The sequence below is a fragment of the Oncorhynchus tshawytscha genome, linkage group LG04 (genome assembly GCF_018296145.1).
Source record: "Oncorhynchus tshawytscha isolate Ot180627B linkage group LG04, Otsh_v2.0, whole genome shotgun sequence".
NCBI lineage: Eukaryota > Metazoa > Chordata > Actinopteri > Salmoniformes > Salmonidae > Oncorhynchus > Oncorhynchus tshawytscha.
In genome coordinates this window covers 23,808,262-23,828,958 of record NC_056432.1, presented here as the reverse complement: position 1 = coordinate 23,828,958, position 20,697 = coordinate 23,808,262, and the positions used below count along the sequence as shown (strand labels likewise).

Sequence of the window (20,697 nt, the reverse complement as noted above, 5' to 3'; positions counted from 1 at the left end):
GTGGTCATGTGACTCAACTGTGTTTTCACCAATACACATTTCCTCCTGTATTGTTTATCTGAACAGACAGTTGCCCTTTCAATTACTGAGCGACAACAGCATCTAACGTGTTTCAGACCTAAATATGTAGATGGAAGAGTGATTGGATGATGAGTAATTTTAATGGTATTAAATACACTACCGGTCAAATGTTTTGGAACACCTACTCATTCAAGGGTTTTTCTTTATTTTTACTATTTTCTACAATGTAGAATAATAGTGAATACATAAACTATGAAATAACATATATGGAATCCTGTAGTAACCAAAAAAGTGTTAAATAAATCAAAATATATTTTATTTTTGAGACTCTTTAAATAGCCACCCTTTGCCTTGATGATAGCTTTGCACACTGTTTCTTGCTTTGCTATTAGGAAAAGGGCATCATTGAAAGGAGTGATTTCTGGGGTAGTATGGAGATGGAGCAATTGAAGTTGAACATTCCTGATGTTTGTGATGACCACCGTTTGGTGCGACGCAATCCTGGTGGTGAGTGTGGTGAAACAGAGGAGTCACTGTCAGTTCTTTTGAGTTTTGAGTCAGAGTTTTTACCCGACAAAGTCATGTTACGATATAGCTTATTAGAGCTTTTATGCCGAATCCACTGGGCTGTTTCAGGTGCAATGTTCATGGTCATGTCGCAGCAGTTTGTAGAATGGAGATTTCAAGATGTGGGAAGTCTGCAGGGCGGCATGGGATAGATTGTGTAGATTTGGTGGATAAAGTTGTGTGTCAACTGTAGGGGTGCCCATGTTGCTGGGGATCGGAAGTGTCCAGTGCGAGAGAGGCAGGCTGAGGTGGTTAGAGTCAGAGTAGTGCAGAGGCAGTGAATAAAGTAGAGGAGGATGGGTTAAGGGTGCGGGATCCAGTAGTAAATCTGTGTCAACATGGAGGGATATGCCAACAAGTGATATATGCTCCAGTAAGGTTGTCTTCTTGGCGTTCATAGCAACGGTTATCAACAGTACAGCAGAAATGGAACGTAAATCCCAGAAAAGACTGTTGGTAGCTTCAGAGAAGTATTTGGGGATACGAGATTTGACTTCAGAAGCGTTACAGAGTGTATTGAGTGGTGTTGTCCCGTCCTCCCTGGCCGTTGGCATGGTGCAAGAATAGTGGGTTTTTAATGAGTGTTGGGTGTAGTGCACAGGAGGTTGGTGGTACCTTAATTGAGGATAGGGTGGGCTCGTGGTAATGGCTGGAGCGGAATCAGTGGAATGGTATCAAATACATCAAACAGCCATTATTATTAGCCGTCCTCCCCTCAACAGCCTCCAGAAGTGTAGGGTTCGTTTTCATTTTGTATCACAAAGTATACAGGATTTATATTATATGACTATATAGATTACTGCACCTGTACATAGCCCACCTATAATTTAGCCCAAACAACTACCTCTTTCCCTACTGTATTTATTTTATTTATTTTGCTCCTTTGCACCCCATTGTTTTTATTTATACTTTGCACATTCTTCCACTGCAAATCTACCATTCCAGTGTTTTACTTGCTATATTGTATTTACTTTGCCACCATGGTGGCTTTTTTTGTTGTTGTTGCCTTTACCTCCCTTATCTCACCTCATTTGCTCACATCGTATATAGACTTGTTTATACTGTATTATTGACTGTATGTTTGTTTTACTCCATGTGTAACTCTGTGTCGTTGTATGTGTCGAACTGCTTTGCTTTATCTTGGCCAGGTCGCAATTGTAAATGAGAACTTGTTCTCAACTTGCCTACCTGGTTAAATAAAGGTGAAAAAAATAAAATATTATAGTCCAGTTGGGGGCGGTAACGCAACATATTGGATGCCAGCCGCCGTTAAACTCTGAAGAAGAAGAAGAAGAAGAAGAAGAAGAAGAAGACTACGAAGATCACGTTGCATTGGTAAGATATTATGTCGCTTTCAAAAAAAACTGTGAACGAGGTCAACTCATGACTTAAGTGACCGTTCAAATAGTTTTTTCAGTTCCCAGTTGTTTTGAACCCACAGAAGTCGAAGATTTCCGAGTTCCCAGTTTCCAGTAGTTTTTAACGCGGCATTTTAAAAAACAAGTTTAGACATGGCATAAAAACAGGAGCTCAAGGATCGAGCAGGGCTAGAGGCGAGACTTTCAATTTCAGTTTTCAGCAGCGGTTAAGTAAGTGCAAGCTAGCATCTTTAGCTAACTAGCTGTCAAGCCGCTCATCAAAGTATATATTTTCTAGCTAGCTAGATAACCTAAACTGACATTGTTGTTAGCTAGATGTTATTTGCATAGGTTGTCCAGTATTCTTCAGAACCTTCAGTCTATATGCAGAACCCTTAGCTGGCTAGTAGTAGTCTGTTTGACATCCTATACTTAACTCTTATAACACAGGTGAATATTTCAACCCTGTAAGAGGATAATCATTTATGCTATTGCCTTCATATAGCAAACTCTCCTGTCCTCCACAGTCAAGATGCCAGTCATTTGTAGCAGCTGTGCTGAGAAGAGTGCAGTGCTGAAACGTCCAAAGCCGGCCCATTCCTTGTCCAAAGAGTCCCTCTTCTGGGCCTTTGAGGAGGAGGTGCATCAGACAATAATATCAGCACAGCTCTTCAAAGATGGAGAGACTGTGGGCATTGGTGCCTCTGGCGGGAAGGATTCCACTGTGCTGGCCACCTCAGTAAACAATGGACCTGATCGGACAGCTCAGAGCTTCTGCTCTTTTCTGTCCATAAAAAACAAATGGATTGGTGGAAGAGGCACACCTCATGAAGGTCCTAAATGAGCGCTATAACTATAGCCTGAAACTAATGCTGCTCTCAGTGGACGAGGGCATGACAGGTAACCGTGATGACTCCTTGGAGACTGAAGAGAACCAGCAGTAGTATGAACTACCTCTGAAGATTGTGTCCTATGAGGAGCTGTATGGCTGGACCATGGATGCCATAGTGAAGCAGATCGGACTGAAGAACAATTGCTCTTTCTGTGGAGTGTTCCCGAAGACAGGCTCTGGACAGGGGAGCCATGATGCTGAAGGTTGATAAGATATATGCAGGTAATATATAAGACAAATGTATTTGTTATTGAGCAGGCTTATTTTATCTATCTTATTTCAGATGTGTAGCCTAGTTTAAACGGTTCTTAAACAGTCCTGTGGCTACATCTACAGCCAGGCGCTGTGTAAGTCCTGTGTTCTGCTGGAGGGCCTGAACCGTGACCTGCCTAGACTAGGAATCGGCAAGCACCACCGCCTCCACAGGAAGATCCTCTCACAGCAGCCTCTGATCCAGGCACAAGAGAGGAAACTCAAGGCTGTGGACTTCTGAGAGGCGTATAGGCAGAACATCTCAGGATCACCTCCACTGTCTGTGAAGTTACACCTTGAAATGAGTAACCGAAGATGCCTCAAAACCAGATGTGGAGTTGTTTTTAAGTTTTAGCTTGGAATTGAAGTAGAGATGTTACGTTGCCTCTAACAAAAGAGTAGCCAGCATTTCCACTTTTCAGACACTGAACAATGGGGAAGTGGTAATGATTAAAAAGGTCCTCCTTGCAGTTGCTGGAATCTAAATTCAATTCACATTTGGCTATATGGTCAGTTAATTATGAAACCTCTGACAGCTGATGATTGAAATACAAGTATTTTGTGTGGTATCTGTATAATAAAGCTATTCTACATTTGCATGGCCTCTTCTGATTTTAGTATGAACAATTCCTCAAGAGAATTCTTACAGGTACTTACACATTAGGATTACTGATAGGTAAAGAATTGTCTGTTAATTGAATGATTAGAATATTCTGCCCTGAAACATATAATTGTATGGAATTGATTAGCATGTATAAAATCATAATCAAGAAATGTGTTGTCCTAGTCAGAATTAGGGTAAAACAATATGTCTTTATGGTATTTTAAACACAGACTGTCTGAGCTTGGTGCCGACCTGACTAGAGATTTGGGAGAGAACGGGTAGGACAAGGTCACTATCTCTGTCGGCTGGGTAGTGAGACAGACAGTGTGCGTCTTTGTGTGTATGTGTGGGCTTGAGAAGTCAGTATTAAATGAATTGTTTTGTATTCTTGACTTTAGAACGTTCCCGTGAATAAACATTTTTTACTATTTAGCTGGGCCTCTGTCTGTTTCATTCGACCAGGATCTTACAAATTCTGGTTTGCAGACTGAGAGTAATATAATTAAATTGGGTGATGTACCTGGAGAACATAATTCTCTTATCAATTACATTTTTCACAAATTTGAAAAATGCCCAAGCTGAAACATTTTTTTTAGGTATGAAAATCATTTTCGTTATTGAGGTGGAATTGATCTACGCTGGCTTGTAACTAATAAAACAAATAGGTAGATGTAGCTGCTGTAAATTGTGTAAAAATGTTTCTTCATCAATCGCGGTTACACTGTTTTCATATAACAATGTTTATTTTAGGCAGCCTGTCCACAGGTTTAAGTACGAGCCTGTCTGATATACAGTAGTATGGTACTTTGTATAAATTTAGTTCACTCGCTAGAGGCCGCCCTTTATCAAAGTTATTTAAACAACCCGGGATCTCTTCATGTCGGCGTATATAGATGCGCGTGCTCGTCGCTGTGCGGTCATGTATTGTACTTCCCAACCAACTTCAGCACAGTGAGTAAACTAATTGAGATTTTGAGAGGAAATCACGGACATCGAAACATTTTTTAACTGGTGAAGCCAATTCTGGAAGTATGGACGATTTAGGTAAGTTCAAACCATGTCCTTTTCTAATCTCAGCCTTTTTCTATTTAGTATAGCGGTAAGTATGGGTGGAGAGAAAACAATGTATTTCGAGGCGCCGGAGATTTCAAGGTCTTGGGATAATCGACGGCCTGGGATTTTTGTAAATATCTGAAGCCAACAGGGAGAGTTGGTTTAAAGTTTAAACTACGTACAAAAGCTTCGAATTAAACATTGTTTATCTTTTCATGTCGGATTTCCCGCATTCGAACTGAATAATAACAAGTAATCTCGTCAGTTTACATTTTATTTTTTTAAACTAAGAATTTATGCAAACATTTTAGTGAAAGTTCGTCTGATGGTGTCAACATTGTTTGTATAAAAACGAGATTCCACCCATATTGATTGACTTTACCATCGTAGGCGTAAGAGTTATGGGCGTATTTTTGTATTATTTGCATTATTTTTTTACAACAACTCGGTCTCATTGCAGTTGGTACAGATGCTTGAAGTTGGCCAAAGTAACACGGAGCAAGTTTGTAACGTTATAGCCTTTTATGTTCAGTGTTATCCAAACGTTCCAAATTGCGACACAATCTCAATATAAGAAAAACATGTGAAATGTCATAAATAGTGTATGTCTGCCGCTTGAATTTTAATCAAGCCCATTGTCACTTATTGTATGGCAAATATGGTTGTGCCTTCTCCACAGGCACCCTGCTCAAATTAGATTGACTAACTTTTAATGGCAATATTCATGGCATATGAGTGAAACTAAATATTTACTTATTATATAGTGGTTGGATCCCTACTTGTATTTGGTTGTCTCTGACTTTATTTCTAGTGGTAGTTCTGTGCTGATAGCAGGCCGAGTGTCTTCTGTTTTATATATGGGTCTCATGTCCAAGGCTGAAACTGTCCAAGGCTGAAACTGTCCAAGGCTGAAACTGTCCAAGGCTGAAACTGTCCAAGGCTGAAACTGTCCAAGGCTGAAACTGTCCAAGGCTGAAACTGTCCAAGGCTGAAACTGTCCAAGGCTGAAACTGTCCAAGGCTGAAACTGTCCAAGGCTGAAACTGTCCAAGGCTGAAACTGTCCAAGGCTGAAACTGTCCAAGGCTGAAACTGTCCAAGGCTGAAACTGTCCAAGGCTGAAACTGTCCAAGGCTGAAACTGTCCAAGGCTGAAACTGTCCAAGGCTGAAACTGTCCAAGGCTGAAACTGTCCAAGGCTGAAACTGTCCAAGGCTGAAACTGTCCAAGGCTGAAACTGTCCAAGGCTGAAACTGTCCAAGGCTGAAACTGTCCAAGGCTGAAACTGTCCAAGGCTGAAACTGTCCAAGGCTGAAACTGTCCAAGGCTGAAACTGTCCAAGGCTGAAACTGTCCAAGGCTGAAACTGTCCAAGGCTGAAACTGTCCAAGGCTGAAACTGTCCAAGGCTGAAACTGTCCAAGGCTGAAACTGTCCAAGGCTGAAACTGTCCAAGGCTGAAACTGTCCAAGGCTGAAACTGTCCAAGGCTGAAACTGTCCAAGGCTGAAACTGTCCAAGGCTGAAACTGTCCAAGGCTGGGTCTCATGTCCAACCCCTGTCCAAGGCTACCCAGCTAACCATTCTAGGGAGATCATTTTTGTAAGGTTCCTCTGTGTCCAGTTTTCCGTTAATTAAATGAATTTGATTTATGTTAGCAAAAACCTTCTGAGCACCTTCTTCAGCGTATTTTGGTGTTAGGTGAAAATTCCCTTAATGTCAAACAGAACATCTCTAGAATGTGGTTACAATGTTCTCATTGATGTAGTTTCCTGAGGGTTAGGGGAATATTACACCAAACATACATGGCCATGTTCTCAGAATACAAGATAATAATGTACTAGACACGTTTGATAGGAATGTTGCAAGAACATTCCTGTGTATCAGTCGCCTGAAGTTCCCGTTCACCTGGAATGCATTTAAATGAACAGGTGTGCCTTGTTAAATGTTAATTTGTGGAATTTCTTTCGCTCTTAATGCGTTTGAGCCAATCAGTTGTGTTGTGACAAGGTAGGGGTGGTATACAGAAGAAAGCCCTATTTGGTAAAAGACCAGATCAATATTATGGCAATAACAGCTCAAATAGGGAAAGAGAAATGACAGTCCATCATTACTTTAAGACATGAAGGTCAGTCAAGAACTCTGAATGTTTCTTCAAGTGCAGTAGCAAGAAGAACAATATAAATTGACATGTACACTGTAATCATGTATGTCAAATATGTAAGTCGAAAACACTGTTAAAAACATTGTGCATGTGTCCCCCAAACTTTACCAACAAAAATAGAGCTGTGAATGGATCAGTGGTTCACCAATCAGATCCTTGATGGGCTTGGCCAAGCTCTCATCAAGGCAAAGGGTGGCTTTTTTTTTGAAGAAACTCAAATCTGAAATATATTTAGATTTGTTTAAGATTTTTTTTGGTTACTACATTATTCTATATATGTTATTTAATAGTTTTGATGTTTTTGCTATTCTACAGTGGATAAAATAGTCCAAATAAAGAAAAAAACCCTTGAATGAGTAGGTGTGTCAACTTTTGACTGGTACTATATATATAATATTTAAATTGTTTTAATTTCTTTTTCATATTTTTAATAATCTCCTGATTTCATCGCTTTGGGTTGTGTTGGAAAGGGTTAAAACTGGATAGGTTTTTCTCTTCAATCTGGATTTTCTTTTGGTGGTGTCTGGGTAGAAAAGTCTAGCTAGCTCAGCCAGCCATTGGCTTGGCCTTCAGAAGCTGGACAGAAGGCCTATGCCGTTCAGCTATTAGTGCAGAATTTTGGAGTGACAGTGGAATGAACCAATCACATTTTGACTTGCAATGGGCGGCCATAAAAAAAATTGAAAGGAAAAAAAGTGAGGTGTCTAGGCCAGAGTTTCTCAACCCAGAGGTGCAACATAGCCAGACTTCCGGGAACGTTTGCGAAACAGACCAAGCAGACTACGCCAGGGGTTTGAAGTGAAATTCTTCCTTAGTTTTCTCTAAATCTAAAGGCACAACCTAGATTTGAGCCTATATCGGGTTTGCAGTTGACATACGACGCCTCCTGCTGGCCATGTTGGAAGACATTAATTATTCTGACAACAGCCGAGTTGCATCCCCAAACTGCATGATAACAGTGCCTAAAACTAATAGATTAATCACCCTGGTGATTTTATGTGGATTGTTTAGCTGCTCTAACAAGGCAGGAAAGACAACGGGGGAAAAAACATGTTTACAATCATGAATCATGAAACACCATTGATGGCAGCAATGAGATGACTCAAGAACTGTCAGAAAATAAAAAATAAACGTTTTGCCCATCAAGACCTGAACCCAATATTTGCTAGCTAGATAGCTTGTAGTTGAGCTATTGGCATGTGTCAAGTGAGTCAAGTTTTGTGGAAGCAATTTTTTTGCCATAAAAAGGCACATTTTATAACAAATAACTACATGCCTCTATTATTAGCATTTACAGACTAACATAAGACTAGTATTCCTAATGTTTAGAGTAGATTGGATAGTGATAATTTAGACTATTAATACGTGCATAGTGGCACAGGCTTATAGGCTATATCAGATGTTTCTTTACTAAAAATATGGCATTTGAAGCAGCTGTACTACACTTTGACTGGAGACATTAGCCAAATCTTTTATAATACGATGGTAGCCTAGGCCTACTCTACTGACAACAATCAATTTAAAAAAAAAAACTTCTTTTGAATGCAACCATGTAATCTAGAATGATGTTAATTTGAAAAAAGTTGGATCCTTTCTAGCCATGACCATGAAAAGGAAAGACTCAAATTGTACAGTATGATGTCCATATAGCCTGGAGGACATTATCCCAAAAATGTGTGGTTACTATATTCATTTGATAATAACCAACTGCTATTTTTTTGTTTTTTCACATTGTTTGTAACTCGTTTTGTACATGTCTCTTATGACTGAAAAGAGCTGCTGGACATTAGAACAGCTATTACTCACCTTGAACTGGACAAAGATTCTTTAATGAGTCCGATGAAAAGGATATACTGCTTTGTCAAGACAGGGCCCAAATCCCCATTATCAACGTGAAGAAAAAGGGGGGGAAGGGCAGAGTGCCTTTGTAAGAATTTGCCGACGAGTAGGTAAACGACCACTACCCTCCGTATTATTGGCCAACGTGCAATCATTGGAAAACAAACTGGACGATCTACAATTTAATACTATCCTACCAACTGGACATTAAAAACTGTAATATCTTATGTTTCACCTAGACATGGCTGAATGACGACACAGATTATATAGAGCTGGCTTCTCCATGAATCGGCAGGACAGGGCAGCTACGGCTGATAATACGAGGGGTGGGGGTGTGTGTCTATTTGTCAATAACTGCTGGTGCGCAATGTCTAATATTAAAGTCTTGAGGTATTGCTCGCCTGAGGTAGAATACCTCATGATATGCTGTAGACCACACCATCTACTAAGATGGTTCCCATTTATATTATTCGTAGCTGTCTAAACACCACCACAAATCGATGATGGCACTAAGACTCGACTCAACGAGCTGTATAAAGCCATATGCAAACCAGAAAATGCTTATTTCTAGTTCCTTGGTGTCCAGATCACCAACGAACTATGATGGTCCAAACACACCAAGACAGGTGTGAAGAGGGCATGACAACACCTTTTCCCCCTCGGGAGACTAAAAATATTTGGCATGGGTCCCCAGATCCTCAAATTTCTACAGCTGCACCATCGAGAGCATCCTGACTGGTTGCATCACGGCCTGGTATGCCAATTGCTCGACATCAGACCGTAAGGCACTACAGAGGGTAGTGCATACGGACCAGTACATCACTGGGGCCAAGCTTCCTGACATCCAGGACCTATATAATAGGTGGTGTCAGAGGAAGGCCCAAAAATTTGTCCGACTCCAATCACCCAAGTCATATACAGTTCTCTCTGCTACTGCACGGCAAGCAGTACTGGAGCGCCAAGTCTAGGACCAAAAAGGCTCCTTAACAGCTTCTACCCCCAAGACTGCTGAACAATTGATCAAATTACATTTTTTAAAACTTTTTTTGTGTATTTAGTAAATATTTTCTAAACTTTATTTATTGAACTGCATTGTTTACACCTGTTGTATTCGGGCATTTGATGATTTGTTGAACTTTATTCATAAGAGGAGATAAAATGTATGGACATTACAGCATAGGACAAAGGTCTCAATGGGAGAGGACGCTGTGTTGATTATTGGTTGTTCCAGCCCAATATATTTCATCTTTGACTTAAACACCAAAATGAGTTAAACAAAACAATTAAGGTTGGTATAGGTGACCTAAAGAAGTGCTATTCTAACATCAGGTATGCTTTTCATTTGTTTATGTACTACAGTAGGTTCACCAGCTGATCTCTGTCAAGACACCCATGTCGACTGGATTCCCACTGTGAAGATGATCTGGATAAGGACAAAGTAGAAACTGCAGCAGCAGTCCTTTTCCATCTTGTCCTTTTCCAGATATGAAAGGAGGCATCCTTCAGTAATACAAGATACAGTGCATTCGGAAAGTATTCAGACCACTTGACTTTTTACACATTTTGTTACGTTAAACTATTCGAAAATGTATTAAATTATCCCCCCCCCTCATCAATCTACACACAATACCCCATAATGACAAAGCAAAAACAGGTTTAGACATTTTTGCAAATTTATTTTAAAAATGAAATTTTAGTACTTTGTTGAAGCAGCAATTACAGCCTCAACTCTTTCATTTGACCTTTATTTAACTAGGCAAGTCAGTTAAGAACAAATTCTTATTTTCTATGACTGCCTAGGAACAGTGGGTTAACTGCCTTGTTCAGGGGCAGAACGACAGATTTTTACCTTGTCAGCTCGGGATTTGATCTTACAACCTTTTTGTTACTAGTCCAACGGTCTAACCACTAGGCTACCTGCTGCCCCAATCTTCTTGGGTATGACACTTCAAGCTTGACACACCTGTATTTTGAGTTTTTCCCCATTCTTCTCTGAAGATCCTCTCAAGCTCTGTCATGTTGGAAGGGGAGTGCCGCTGCACAGCTATTTTCGGGTCTCTCCAGAGATGTTCGATCGGGTTCAAGTCCGGGCTCTGGCTGGGCCACTCAAGGACATTTAGAGACTTGACCCGAAGCCCCTCCTGCGTTGTGTTGGCTGTTTGCTTAGGGTCATTGTCCTGTTGGAAGGTGAACCTTCACCCCAGTCTGAGGTCCTGAGCACTCTGGAGCAGGTTTTCATCAAGGATCTCTCTGTACTTTGCTCCATTCATCTTTCCCTGGATGCTAACTTGTCTTCCAGTCCCTGCCGCTGAAAAACTTCCTCACAGCATAATGCTGCCACCACCATGCTTCACCATAGGGATAGTGCCAGGTTTCTTCCAGTTGTGACGCTTGGCATTCAGGCCAAAGAGTTCAATCTTGGTTTCATCAGACCAGAGAGTCTTGTTTCTCATGGTCTGCCAAAAGGCCCCCAAAGGAGTCTCAAACTTGTAGCGGGCTGTCATGTGCCTTTTACTGAGGAGTGGCCATCAGTTTCTTGATCACCTCCCTGACCAAGGCCCTTCTCCCCTGATTGCTCAGTTTGGTTGTGTAGCCAGCTCTAGAAAGAGTCTTGGTGGTTCCAAACTAATTCCATTTAAGATTGAATAAGGCCAATGTGTTCTTGGGGACTTTCATGCGGCAGAGGTTTTTTGGTACCCTTCCCCAGATCTGTGCCTCGACACAATCCTGTCTCGGAGCGCTACAGACCATTATTCGACATCGTGGCTTGGTTTTTTGCTCTGAAATGCACTGTCAACTGTGGGACCTAATATAAACAGGTGTGTGCCTTTCCAAAACATGTCCAATCAATTGAATTTACCACAAATGGACTCCAAGTATCAATGGATAACAGGATGTACCTGAGCTCAATTTCGAGTCTCATAGCAAATGTTTTAAATACTTATGTAAATGTATTTAAGTTCTAAACTGTTTTTGTTTTGTCATTATGGGGTATTGTGTGTAGATTGAGGATTTAAAAAAAAAAATGTAATCGATTTTAGAATAAGGCTGTAACGTAACAATGTAGAGAAGGTCTGAATACTTAGTGAATGCACTGTATGCTGTGGACCATCTGTATGATTCTGTTGTGCCATTTGAGTAAAGAGCACCTTCACCTTGTTGTCGTGTCAAAGGTGCCCCCTTAAGCAACAGTACCAGTCAAAAGTCCAGTCAAAAGTTTGGACATGCCTACTCATTCAAGGGTTTTTCTTTTTTTTTACTATTTTCTACATTGTAGAATAATAGTGAATACATTAAACTATGAAATAACACATGGAATCATGTAGTAACCAAAAAAGTGTTATTTTGATTTGTTTATTTGAGATTCTTCAAAGTAGCCACCCTTTGCCTTTGACAGCTTTGCACACTTTTGGCATTCTTTCCACCAGCTTCATGAGGTAGCCACCTGGAGTGCATTTCAATTAACAGGTGTGCCTTGTTAATTTGTGGAATTTCTTTCCTTTATGTGTTTGAGCCAATCAGTTGTGTTGTGACAAGGTAAGGATGGTATACAGAAGACGGCCGTATTTGGTAAAAGACCAAGTCCCTATTATGGCAAGAACAGCTCAAATAAGCAAAGCGAAACAACTGTCCATTACTTTAAGACATGAAGATCAGTCAATCCAGAACATTTCAAGACCTTTGAACATTTCTTCAAGTGCAGTCACAGTCACCAAGTGCTATGATGAAACTGGCTCTCATGAGGACCACCACAGGAAAGGAAGACCCAGCGTTACCTCTGCTGCAGAGGATAAGTTCATTAATTACCAGCCTCAAATTGCAGCCCCCAAAAAAATGCTTCAGAGTTCAACAGACATCTCAACATAAACTGTTCAGAGGAGACTGCGTGAATCAGACCTTCATTGTCAAATTGCTGCAAAGAAACGACTAGTAAATAACACCTATAGGAAGAAGAGACTTGCTTGGGCCAATAAACACGAGCAATGGGCATTAGACTGGTGGAAATCTGTCCTTTGGTCTGATGACTCCAAATTGTGAGATGTTTGGTCCCAACTACCATGTCTTTATGAGATGCGGAGTAGGTGAACGGATGATCTCTGCATGTGTGGTTCCCGCCAAGAAGTATGGAGGTGTGGCGGTGCTTTGCTTGTGACACTGTCAGTGTTTTTATATAGAATTCAAGGCGTACTTAACTAGCATGGCTACCACAGCATTCTGCAGCGATACACCAACCCAATCTGGTTTGTGCTTTGTGGGACTATCATTTGTTTTTCAACAGGACAATGACCCAACACACCTCCAGGTGTAGGGCTATTTGACTGTTCCTAGGCCTTCATTGAAAATAAGACTTAACTGACTTGCCTATGTAAATAAATGTCAAATAAAATGTGTGGGTGTACTGATTTGTACATGTATGATACTAGTTTGTCTTGAATAATAGTTAACAAGTTTCAACACTTCAAAGAAGTTACTCCATAGTGCGTGATCACACAGTTGTATGATCAGATTGGGTTGGCGTATCGCTGCAGAATGCTGTGGTGGCATTGCTGCCACCCCCGTGCTTCACCGTAGGGATGGTGTTCTTCGGCTTGCAAGCCTCCCCCTTTTTCCTCCAAACATAACAATAGTCATTATGGCCGAACAGTTCTATTTTTGTTTCATCAGACCAGAGGACATTTCTCCAAAAAGTATGATCTTTGTCCCCATGTGTAGTTGCAAACTGTAGTCTGGCTTTTTTATGGAGGTTTTGGAGCAGTGTCTTCTTTGCTGAGCTGCCTTTCAGGTTATGTCGACACAGGACTCGTTTTACTGTGGATATAGATACTTTTGTACCTGTTTCCTCCAGGTCCTTTGCTGCTGTTCTGGGATTAATTTGCACTTTTCGCACCAAAGTACGTTCATCTCTAGGAGACAGAAAGCGTCTCAATCAGCCTGACTAACTATGTCTGTATGTAGCCTTGCTACTTTTATAGCCTCGCTACTTTTATAGCCTGTCTTTTTACTGTTTTATTTCTTTACTTACCTATTGTTCACCTAATTCCTTTTTTGCACTATTGGTTTGAGCCTGTAAGTAAGCATTTCACTGTAAGGTCTGTTGTATTCAGCACAAGTGACAAACTTTGATTTGATCTACTTGGTGAGCAGACTTCTGTTCCAGCTAGCAATAGCGCACTTGATTATTAACCAATTATGTTCAATACAGTGAATCAGGTGTGTTAGTGCTGGGCTGGAACATAAACCTGCACACCCAGCAGGGTTGGCCTGCTCCAGTTGTAATAGGTTCATTGTGTGACTTTCAAACTTTATTTTAGTTAACATTTTGCTAACCTTGTTACACATACAATCCATGGTATACGAGGATGTACCCTTATTCTATTGGGACCTCTTCATCTGCACACCGGGTATCACAGCTCTGTATCTGAGGACAGAAAATAATTGTTGTCTGTGTGCTGCAGCCCGAAGCACAGCTGCTTTTAGATTTTCATCAAAAAGCATTGCGTCTCCTGCACTAGAGCCTGCAATGGTTCGACTACACAATATAATGTCGGGTGCATTAAGTGATGCTTTGTTTCTGTTCTTTTTCTAAATTTGATCTGATGTATTGTCATTTGTTTCCACAACTAAAGCCTAGGTCAGATAATCACGGTTTGCCACTGCAGTTATCCGTTAATCTTGACTATTCTCTCATTGATTTGATTCCCTTATTTCAGCAATTTTAGGGCTTTTTGTATAGTTGTCTAATGTTTGTGGGCCATATAACCCTGTTTTTAATATTACTCCTGTTTACACCTATCTAGTTGTTTCACAAGTGCCTACAGAGAAAGAGTTAGGGTTTGCTTCTGGACAGGTCCTAACTATACTGGCCTTTTAAGCAAGCACATGTCCCAAGGATATCCCAGTGGTTATGGCGTTCATCATAAGTGCTGGTGGCCTGGGTTTGAGATCCGCAAGGGGAGTCACACTACCTTCACATTCTTATCAAATATGTTCATGTCAATTAATGACAACACCCCTATCTTACACTTTATATACAAATGTGTGTTGACACCCCTATAAAATTAGTGGATTTTGCTATTTCAGCCACACCTGTTGCTAACAGGTGTATACAATCAAGCACACTGCCATGCAATCTCCATAGACCAACATTGGCAGTAGAATGGCCTTAATGATTCAGTGACTTCTTCAACGTGGCACGGTCATAGGTGGCCACCTTTCCAACAAGTCAGTTTCTAAAATTTCTGCCCTGCTAGAGTTGCCCTGGTCAACTGTAAGTGCTGTATTGTGAAGTGGAAGTGTCTAGGAGTAACAATGGCTCAACTGCGAAGTGGTAGGGCACACAAGCTTGGTGGAAGAGGACTAATGGTCTGGGGCTGTTTTCATGGTTTGGGCTAGGCCCCTTAGTGCCAGTGAAGGGAAATCCTTAACACATTGACCTTCTAGATGATTCTGTGCTTCCAACATTGTGGCAACAGTTTGGGGAAGGCCCTTTCCTGTTTCAACATGACAATGCCCCGGTGCACAAAGTGAGGTCCATACAGAAATGATTTGACTAGATTGGCATAGAAGAACTTGACTGGCCTGTACAGAGCCCTGACCTCAACCCCATCAAACTCCTTTGGGATGAATTAGAACGCCGACTGCGAGCCAGGCCTAATCGCCCAACATTGGTGCCCGACTTCACTAACGCTCTTGTGGCTGAATGGAAGCAAGTCCCTAGAACAATGTTCCAACGTCTAGTGTAAAGCCTTCCCAGAAGAGTGGAGGCTGTTAAAAGCAGCAAAGGGGGACCACTCCATATTAATGTCCATGATTTTGTAATGAGATGTTTGACAAGCAGGTGTTTACGTACACTACATGACCAAAAGTATCTAATTAAAATCAGTTTCTCGTTGAAAGCTGGGAATCTGTAGGATTACACCTTGAGCACAAATTGACCACCTTTCCACTACCTCATAAATTATTAGTATTTATTCATTCTATTTCGCTGCGCAACTTTCCATCTTCTTGACATTTTAATGTAGAAAAATGACAAAATAGTTTATCATACTGATTCAGGAGTAAGATTAAAATGGGGTCAAATGCCCCAACATTAGACCCCTAAACAGAAAGCTCTTAAATTGCTGAAATAATTTAAATCAAATCAATGATGAGAGAAGAGTCATATCAGCTGACACAGACATGGTGTTGTAGCAGGAAGATTACCATATCGTAAACCAAGAGGTTGTGAGTTCAACTCCCGAGTGAGGATATGCTGAATAATACTTCATGTATAAATGAACATGCACAATTAAATCATGTGTGGCAAATATGGAAGCTGCGAACACTGTTAAAAGCACTGTGTGTGTGTCCCTAATCTTGCCAACAGACGGAGCTCTGTGAGTGGATCAGTGGTTCACCAATCAGGCCCTTGATTGGCTGGGCAACAGTAACAAGATGAGTAATGACACATTTGGCACAAATGTTCTTGCCACGGTTCCACTTACACAGAACATAGTCTTAATAGTTTATGTTGGGTGGGATGTTGATGGAATATTCTCCTAACAATCAGAACTGGAGACATTAATATTAACATCTTAAGTTCTGAGAAGAAGGTAACGACGTTCTATTTAACATTTAAGGTGATGTTCTCTTGGAAACATTCCTAGGACATCACGGGAACATTCCTATGATAACGTTAGTTAATGACCTATTGAGACTTAAGGGAACTTTCTCTAAAGTTCTGGGAATGTTTGTTAGCTGGGTAGTCATGTTTAGAGTACATACTCAGACATTAGAGTATCCTACAGACCTGCAGCAATATGGGTCTTCAAACGACTAGAGGACTTTCTCAGATACAGATATGTACTAGAGATATTTACACAAACGCCTGGAACCCGGCATACCTCTAATAGCAGAGCCTACTGTATGCGAACCTGTACCATTCATACTTGTACACATAGATCATATTCCATGGTTACATGTGTCAGTGCATTTTAGGGACCAAGCATCTGGCTGATCATGCTGGCTGATGGGCACTGTTGTAGAGCATGAATGACCCAAAATACCATGTCAGTGAGATGTCTCCTCCTAAAAAACACATCTTTTGTGCTTTGCCTGATCTGAGAATACCTCCATGGCTCATTAGATGGTAAAGCTGCTCTGAGCCAGTGAAAGGACTGATTGTTAACTGAGAGGGAGCCTGCTGTCTCACTTAAGTCGGGGGAAGCCAGGCCTGAGGGAGGGGGAGAGGCTGCTGTGGAATGTCTTAACATCAAGGCCAAATACTTACTGGGTTACAGCTCACCAACTCCCACCACTGTTCCATACTGGCCCTGTAAAGAAAGGGCTCTTCACAATCCGGTACCCTCAGTCAGTCCTACTGTGTCCTAGTAAAACCCTATTCCCTGGTCTCTGCAGGGATTCCTCTGATGACGTAGAGCTGCGTAACCCAATCATCCTCTCCTCTTTCTACTTGGCCCAGTGTACCAGAGATGTCCCCATTTCCTACCCTCCCAAAAAGCAGGGGGGATTCTGTTGTACCGTGTGAGCAATCCTAGGTTAGACAAGGCATGTGAACGTTCCAGAGACTCAGACATGTCTCACGCAGCTCTGATCAGGTGGTAGCCAGGTCCAGAACAAGGCCCAGAACCATTACTGATGTGGCCGCAGTGCAGCTGAGCTTTCTCCCAGATGTGCGTCTTTACCCACATGTGACAGTCAGTGTCAGGTGGCCTGTCTTACTGGCGTGTTAGTGTGGCGTGTCCCCACTCTCCTCTCTGTGTGAATTCCTCAGGAGCCTGTATAATTGACTCTCCATGCTTGGGAAACACAGATGGGCTGTCCCTGTGGGCTGAAGCAGCCTTCGTTTATGTCATGACCAGTCATTAAGATAAGAGTGGTGCGTGGTGTGTAGGTGGGCAGCTGGTTGAGAGGACAGCATTATAGGAGAGGCAACGTTGCAGTCTGTTGAACAGTAATCACTTTTTATTTTTTACATGCTTCGTGAACAACCGGTGTGGACTAACAGTGAAATGCTTACTTACAGGCCCTTAACAATGCAGAATGAAAGAAAGTGTCACGTTCTGACCTTGTTTCTTTTGTTATGTCTTTGTTTTAGTATGGTCAGGGTGTGAGTTGGGTGGGTTGTCTATGTTAGTTTTTCTATGATTTGCTATTTCTGTGTTTGGCCTGGTATGGTTCTCAGAGGCAGCTATCAATCGTTGTCCCTGATTGAGAACCATATTTAGGGAGCCTTTTTTCTATTGTTTCATGGGTGATTGTTTTCTGTTGTGTGTCTGCACCAGACAGAACTGTTTTCTGTTGTGTGTCTGCACCAGCCAGAACTGTTTTCAGTCGTTTCTCTTTGTTATTTCCGTGTTCATTTTAATAAATATGGACACATACCACGCTGCACCTTGGTCTTCACCTTCTTCCACCAACAACTGCCGTTACAGAAAGATAAATAATAGAAAAGTAAAACGCTTAATAATAGATGCACAATGAGTAACAATAACCTGGCTATATACAAGGGATACCAGTACTGAGTCGATGTGCAGGGGTATGAGGTGATTGAGGTAAATTTGTACATATAACTAGGATTAAAGTGACGGAGGATAAAAATGAGCATCAGCATATGTGATGAGTCATAGTTAGTCCAAAAAGGGTCCCGGCAGATAACCAAATGGCTACATGGACTAACGATTTAGCTTTTGGGTAGAAGCTGTTCAGGGTCCTGTATCCTCTTTTGAGGAGCTGTGGACTGTATTCATTGATTACCTTGTAGAAACATTGCCATATTCCCTTGTTCAAGAGAGGACTGGGTGCACGTTAAATGGTGTGGTCCTTAGGCTTGGGCGATACCTCGGTATACGGTTTAAAATGTTTATTTCGAAATACTGTTTAAAATATATATATATATATATTTTTTTTTTTTTTTTTTATATATTTTTTTTTTTTTTTTTTTGGAGGGTGCTGCAGGGGTGCCACGGGGTGCTATGCCACTGCTTATAAGTTAAGTATAACTATAAGAAATCTAAGATGTGTCAAATTATATCTAGCTCAGGGCTCCAGCTATGCATTTGGATTCCTAGCTAAGTGGCTAGATATCAAGCTTCTTGGTTACAACCGAGACATTCAATCCTCTCCTGGATCAACATCCCTAGTGCCTAAATTGTTTTGTGCATCCCCCAAAAAACATATTATTTATAGCGCCCCTTGTGTGCACATTTGGTAATACCATATACCCCGGTATGGTACAGAAATGGAATGAAAATCTGGATACCGCCCAACACTAGTGGTCCTAAATGTTTACGATATTTTCCAACCACACTCTGTAACTTAGACAACATAGCTGTCCTTACAACTTTGGCAGTTGGTGAGTTTCTGTATTTCAGTAAGTCAGCAGTGGGCCAGTGTTACCAGACTAGTCATCACCCCCAGGGACCTGTAGGGTTTCTCCCTGTATGCCTACCACTACTGTATGTTTGTGGGCCTGCCTTCTGAACTAATGTGAGGGTCCTGTCTGTAAATCAGTCCAGTCCAGCTCTTTCTGTGCTCCTTCCACACCCATCCTGTTCTGAGTCTGGGGGAGGGGGATCTGCATGACTGACCTCATTGCTTAGGCAATGAACCCTGCCTCACATCCTGAGGAAACATAAGAGAAAACAATGAGCAGAATCTGCGTTCAGGGCCAGGAAATGAATGCTCTGCCATTGCTGTTATGGACAATTTTGACCAATAAAAGTTAGTCAAGCCCTCTTTCCTACCACGTCTTTTGCCTTTATTTCCTCAACTGTTTCCCTCTCTCACACTCTGTCACTTTCCCCTCTCTCTCTGGCCTTGTTTCTTGGCTCTGAGAACAGTGCTAATTATTTTCCTGATGGGTCAGTGTAATGGAGCAGGAATCTGAGTTCCTGCTGGATTCTTCCCACATTACTCAGGCTGGGACTCCCCAGGGCATGTTGTTCAAAGAGCTCAGTGTGGAGGATTCCACAGGGCCATAGAGCATGGCTGGCTGTTTTTGGAGGTTGGTTGGTTTGATTCAGTGTTGTTGCACAAGCTGAACTTGGGGAAGAGAAACAAGACCGTCTATCCTTGAGGTTTTCGCACCCCCTCCAACACACAAACTCATGGTAGCCGCTGGCTCTCTCACTAATCTATTGGTGCGAGTTTGTTCTCAATGTCTAAGCATGACTGTGTGTCAAAATGGTCTTTTAGACTTTCCCCTGTCATCTGATTTACTGGCCTGTGGGGAAGTGCTTTTATTTTGGTCCAGCGCTCTCTTCAGGGGAGTGTCATCTTTCGGATATGGGGCTGCTTGGGCGGGTATTTTTGGTGGGGATTATTTTGAAGCCGTTGACCCCATCTTGCTTCAAGATCTTTCTGTCTTTCTCTGAGACACCACACCACTCCCTCTCTCTCACTGTGTCTGTACTCCCTTCAATATCTTTACACTCTCTGTTCACCCTTCTCTCTCTGTGCTGTATACTCCTTCTCCCCCTTCCCTATCTGCTATTCTCCTCTGTGGTATTTCTCTCCACCCCTCTCTGGCCCCTGTCTCTCCTGATTGATATAAATATAATGTTGGGTAGGCCGGATAGTGTTACTTTCTACGTGGGGCTGTGGCCAGTTCTGCCCCCAGCTATAAACAGGTGAGTCGTGGACCCTGGTGGCCCATCACTGTATCCAATGTGTTAAAGATGTGGGAAAGATTAGCTTGCCTGTCTGCCTGTTAACCTGGGAAGCATGGCACTCTGGGCCTGCCATGGGTAATACAAATTGACATCTCTCTTCTCCTGCAATTTTAAAGTATGTGGTACTTTTCTGATCTGGCCCTGTTATCTAAATTATAGAGTAGTACATCGATTGTTTTTAAACTAAACAGGTTTTTCTCTTTTTACCTCATCTGGAAACTAGTCGTAGTGCAACTGATTGACTGGTGGTTTCTGTCTTGCCAATTATAGCCTGTATTACA

The 20,697-nt window shown here is 41.7% G+C and overlaps 1 protein-coding gene and 1 long non-coding RNA gene across 6 annotated transcripts in view; both read left to right on the top strand.

Moving 5' to 3' along the window:
• The first annotated feature begins 1,851 nt into the window (after positions 1 to 1,851).
• LOC112249677 lies at positions 1,852 to 4,126 on the top strand. Of its 3 annotated transcripts, none has more exons than XR_002953380.2 (2): positions 1,852 to 1,923; positions 2,474 to 4,126. It is a non-coding gene; the product is annotated as an uncharacterized LOC112249677 (long non-coding RNA). The 3 variants fall into 3 exon arrangements; XR_002953382.2 differs by having other exon boundaries at positions 2,452 to 4,126; XR_002953381.2 differs by lacking the exon at positions 1,852 to 1,923 and adding an exon at positions 1,930 to 2,177.
• A 464-nt stretch (positions 4,127 to 4,590) lies between these two features.
• The window catches only part of LOC112248400 (paxillin), a 28,568-nt gene continuing 12,461 nt past the window's right edge, over positions 4,591 to 20,697 (top strand). For all 3 annotated transcript variants that reach the window (XM_024417383.1, XM_024417381.1, XM_024417380.2), the window contains exon 1: positions 4,591 to 4,738. In XM_024417383.1, the coding sequence (XP_024273151.1) occupies positions 4,726 to 4,738 (13 nt within the window). In that variant the 5' untranslated portion in view covers positions 4,591 to 4,725. The remainder of the gene's footprint in view (positions 4,739 to 20,697) is intronic.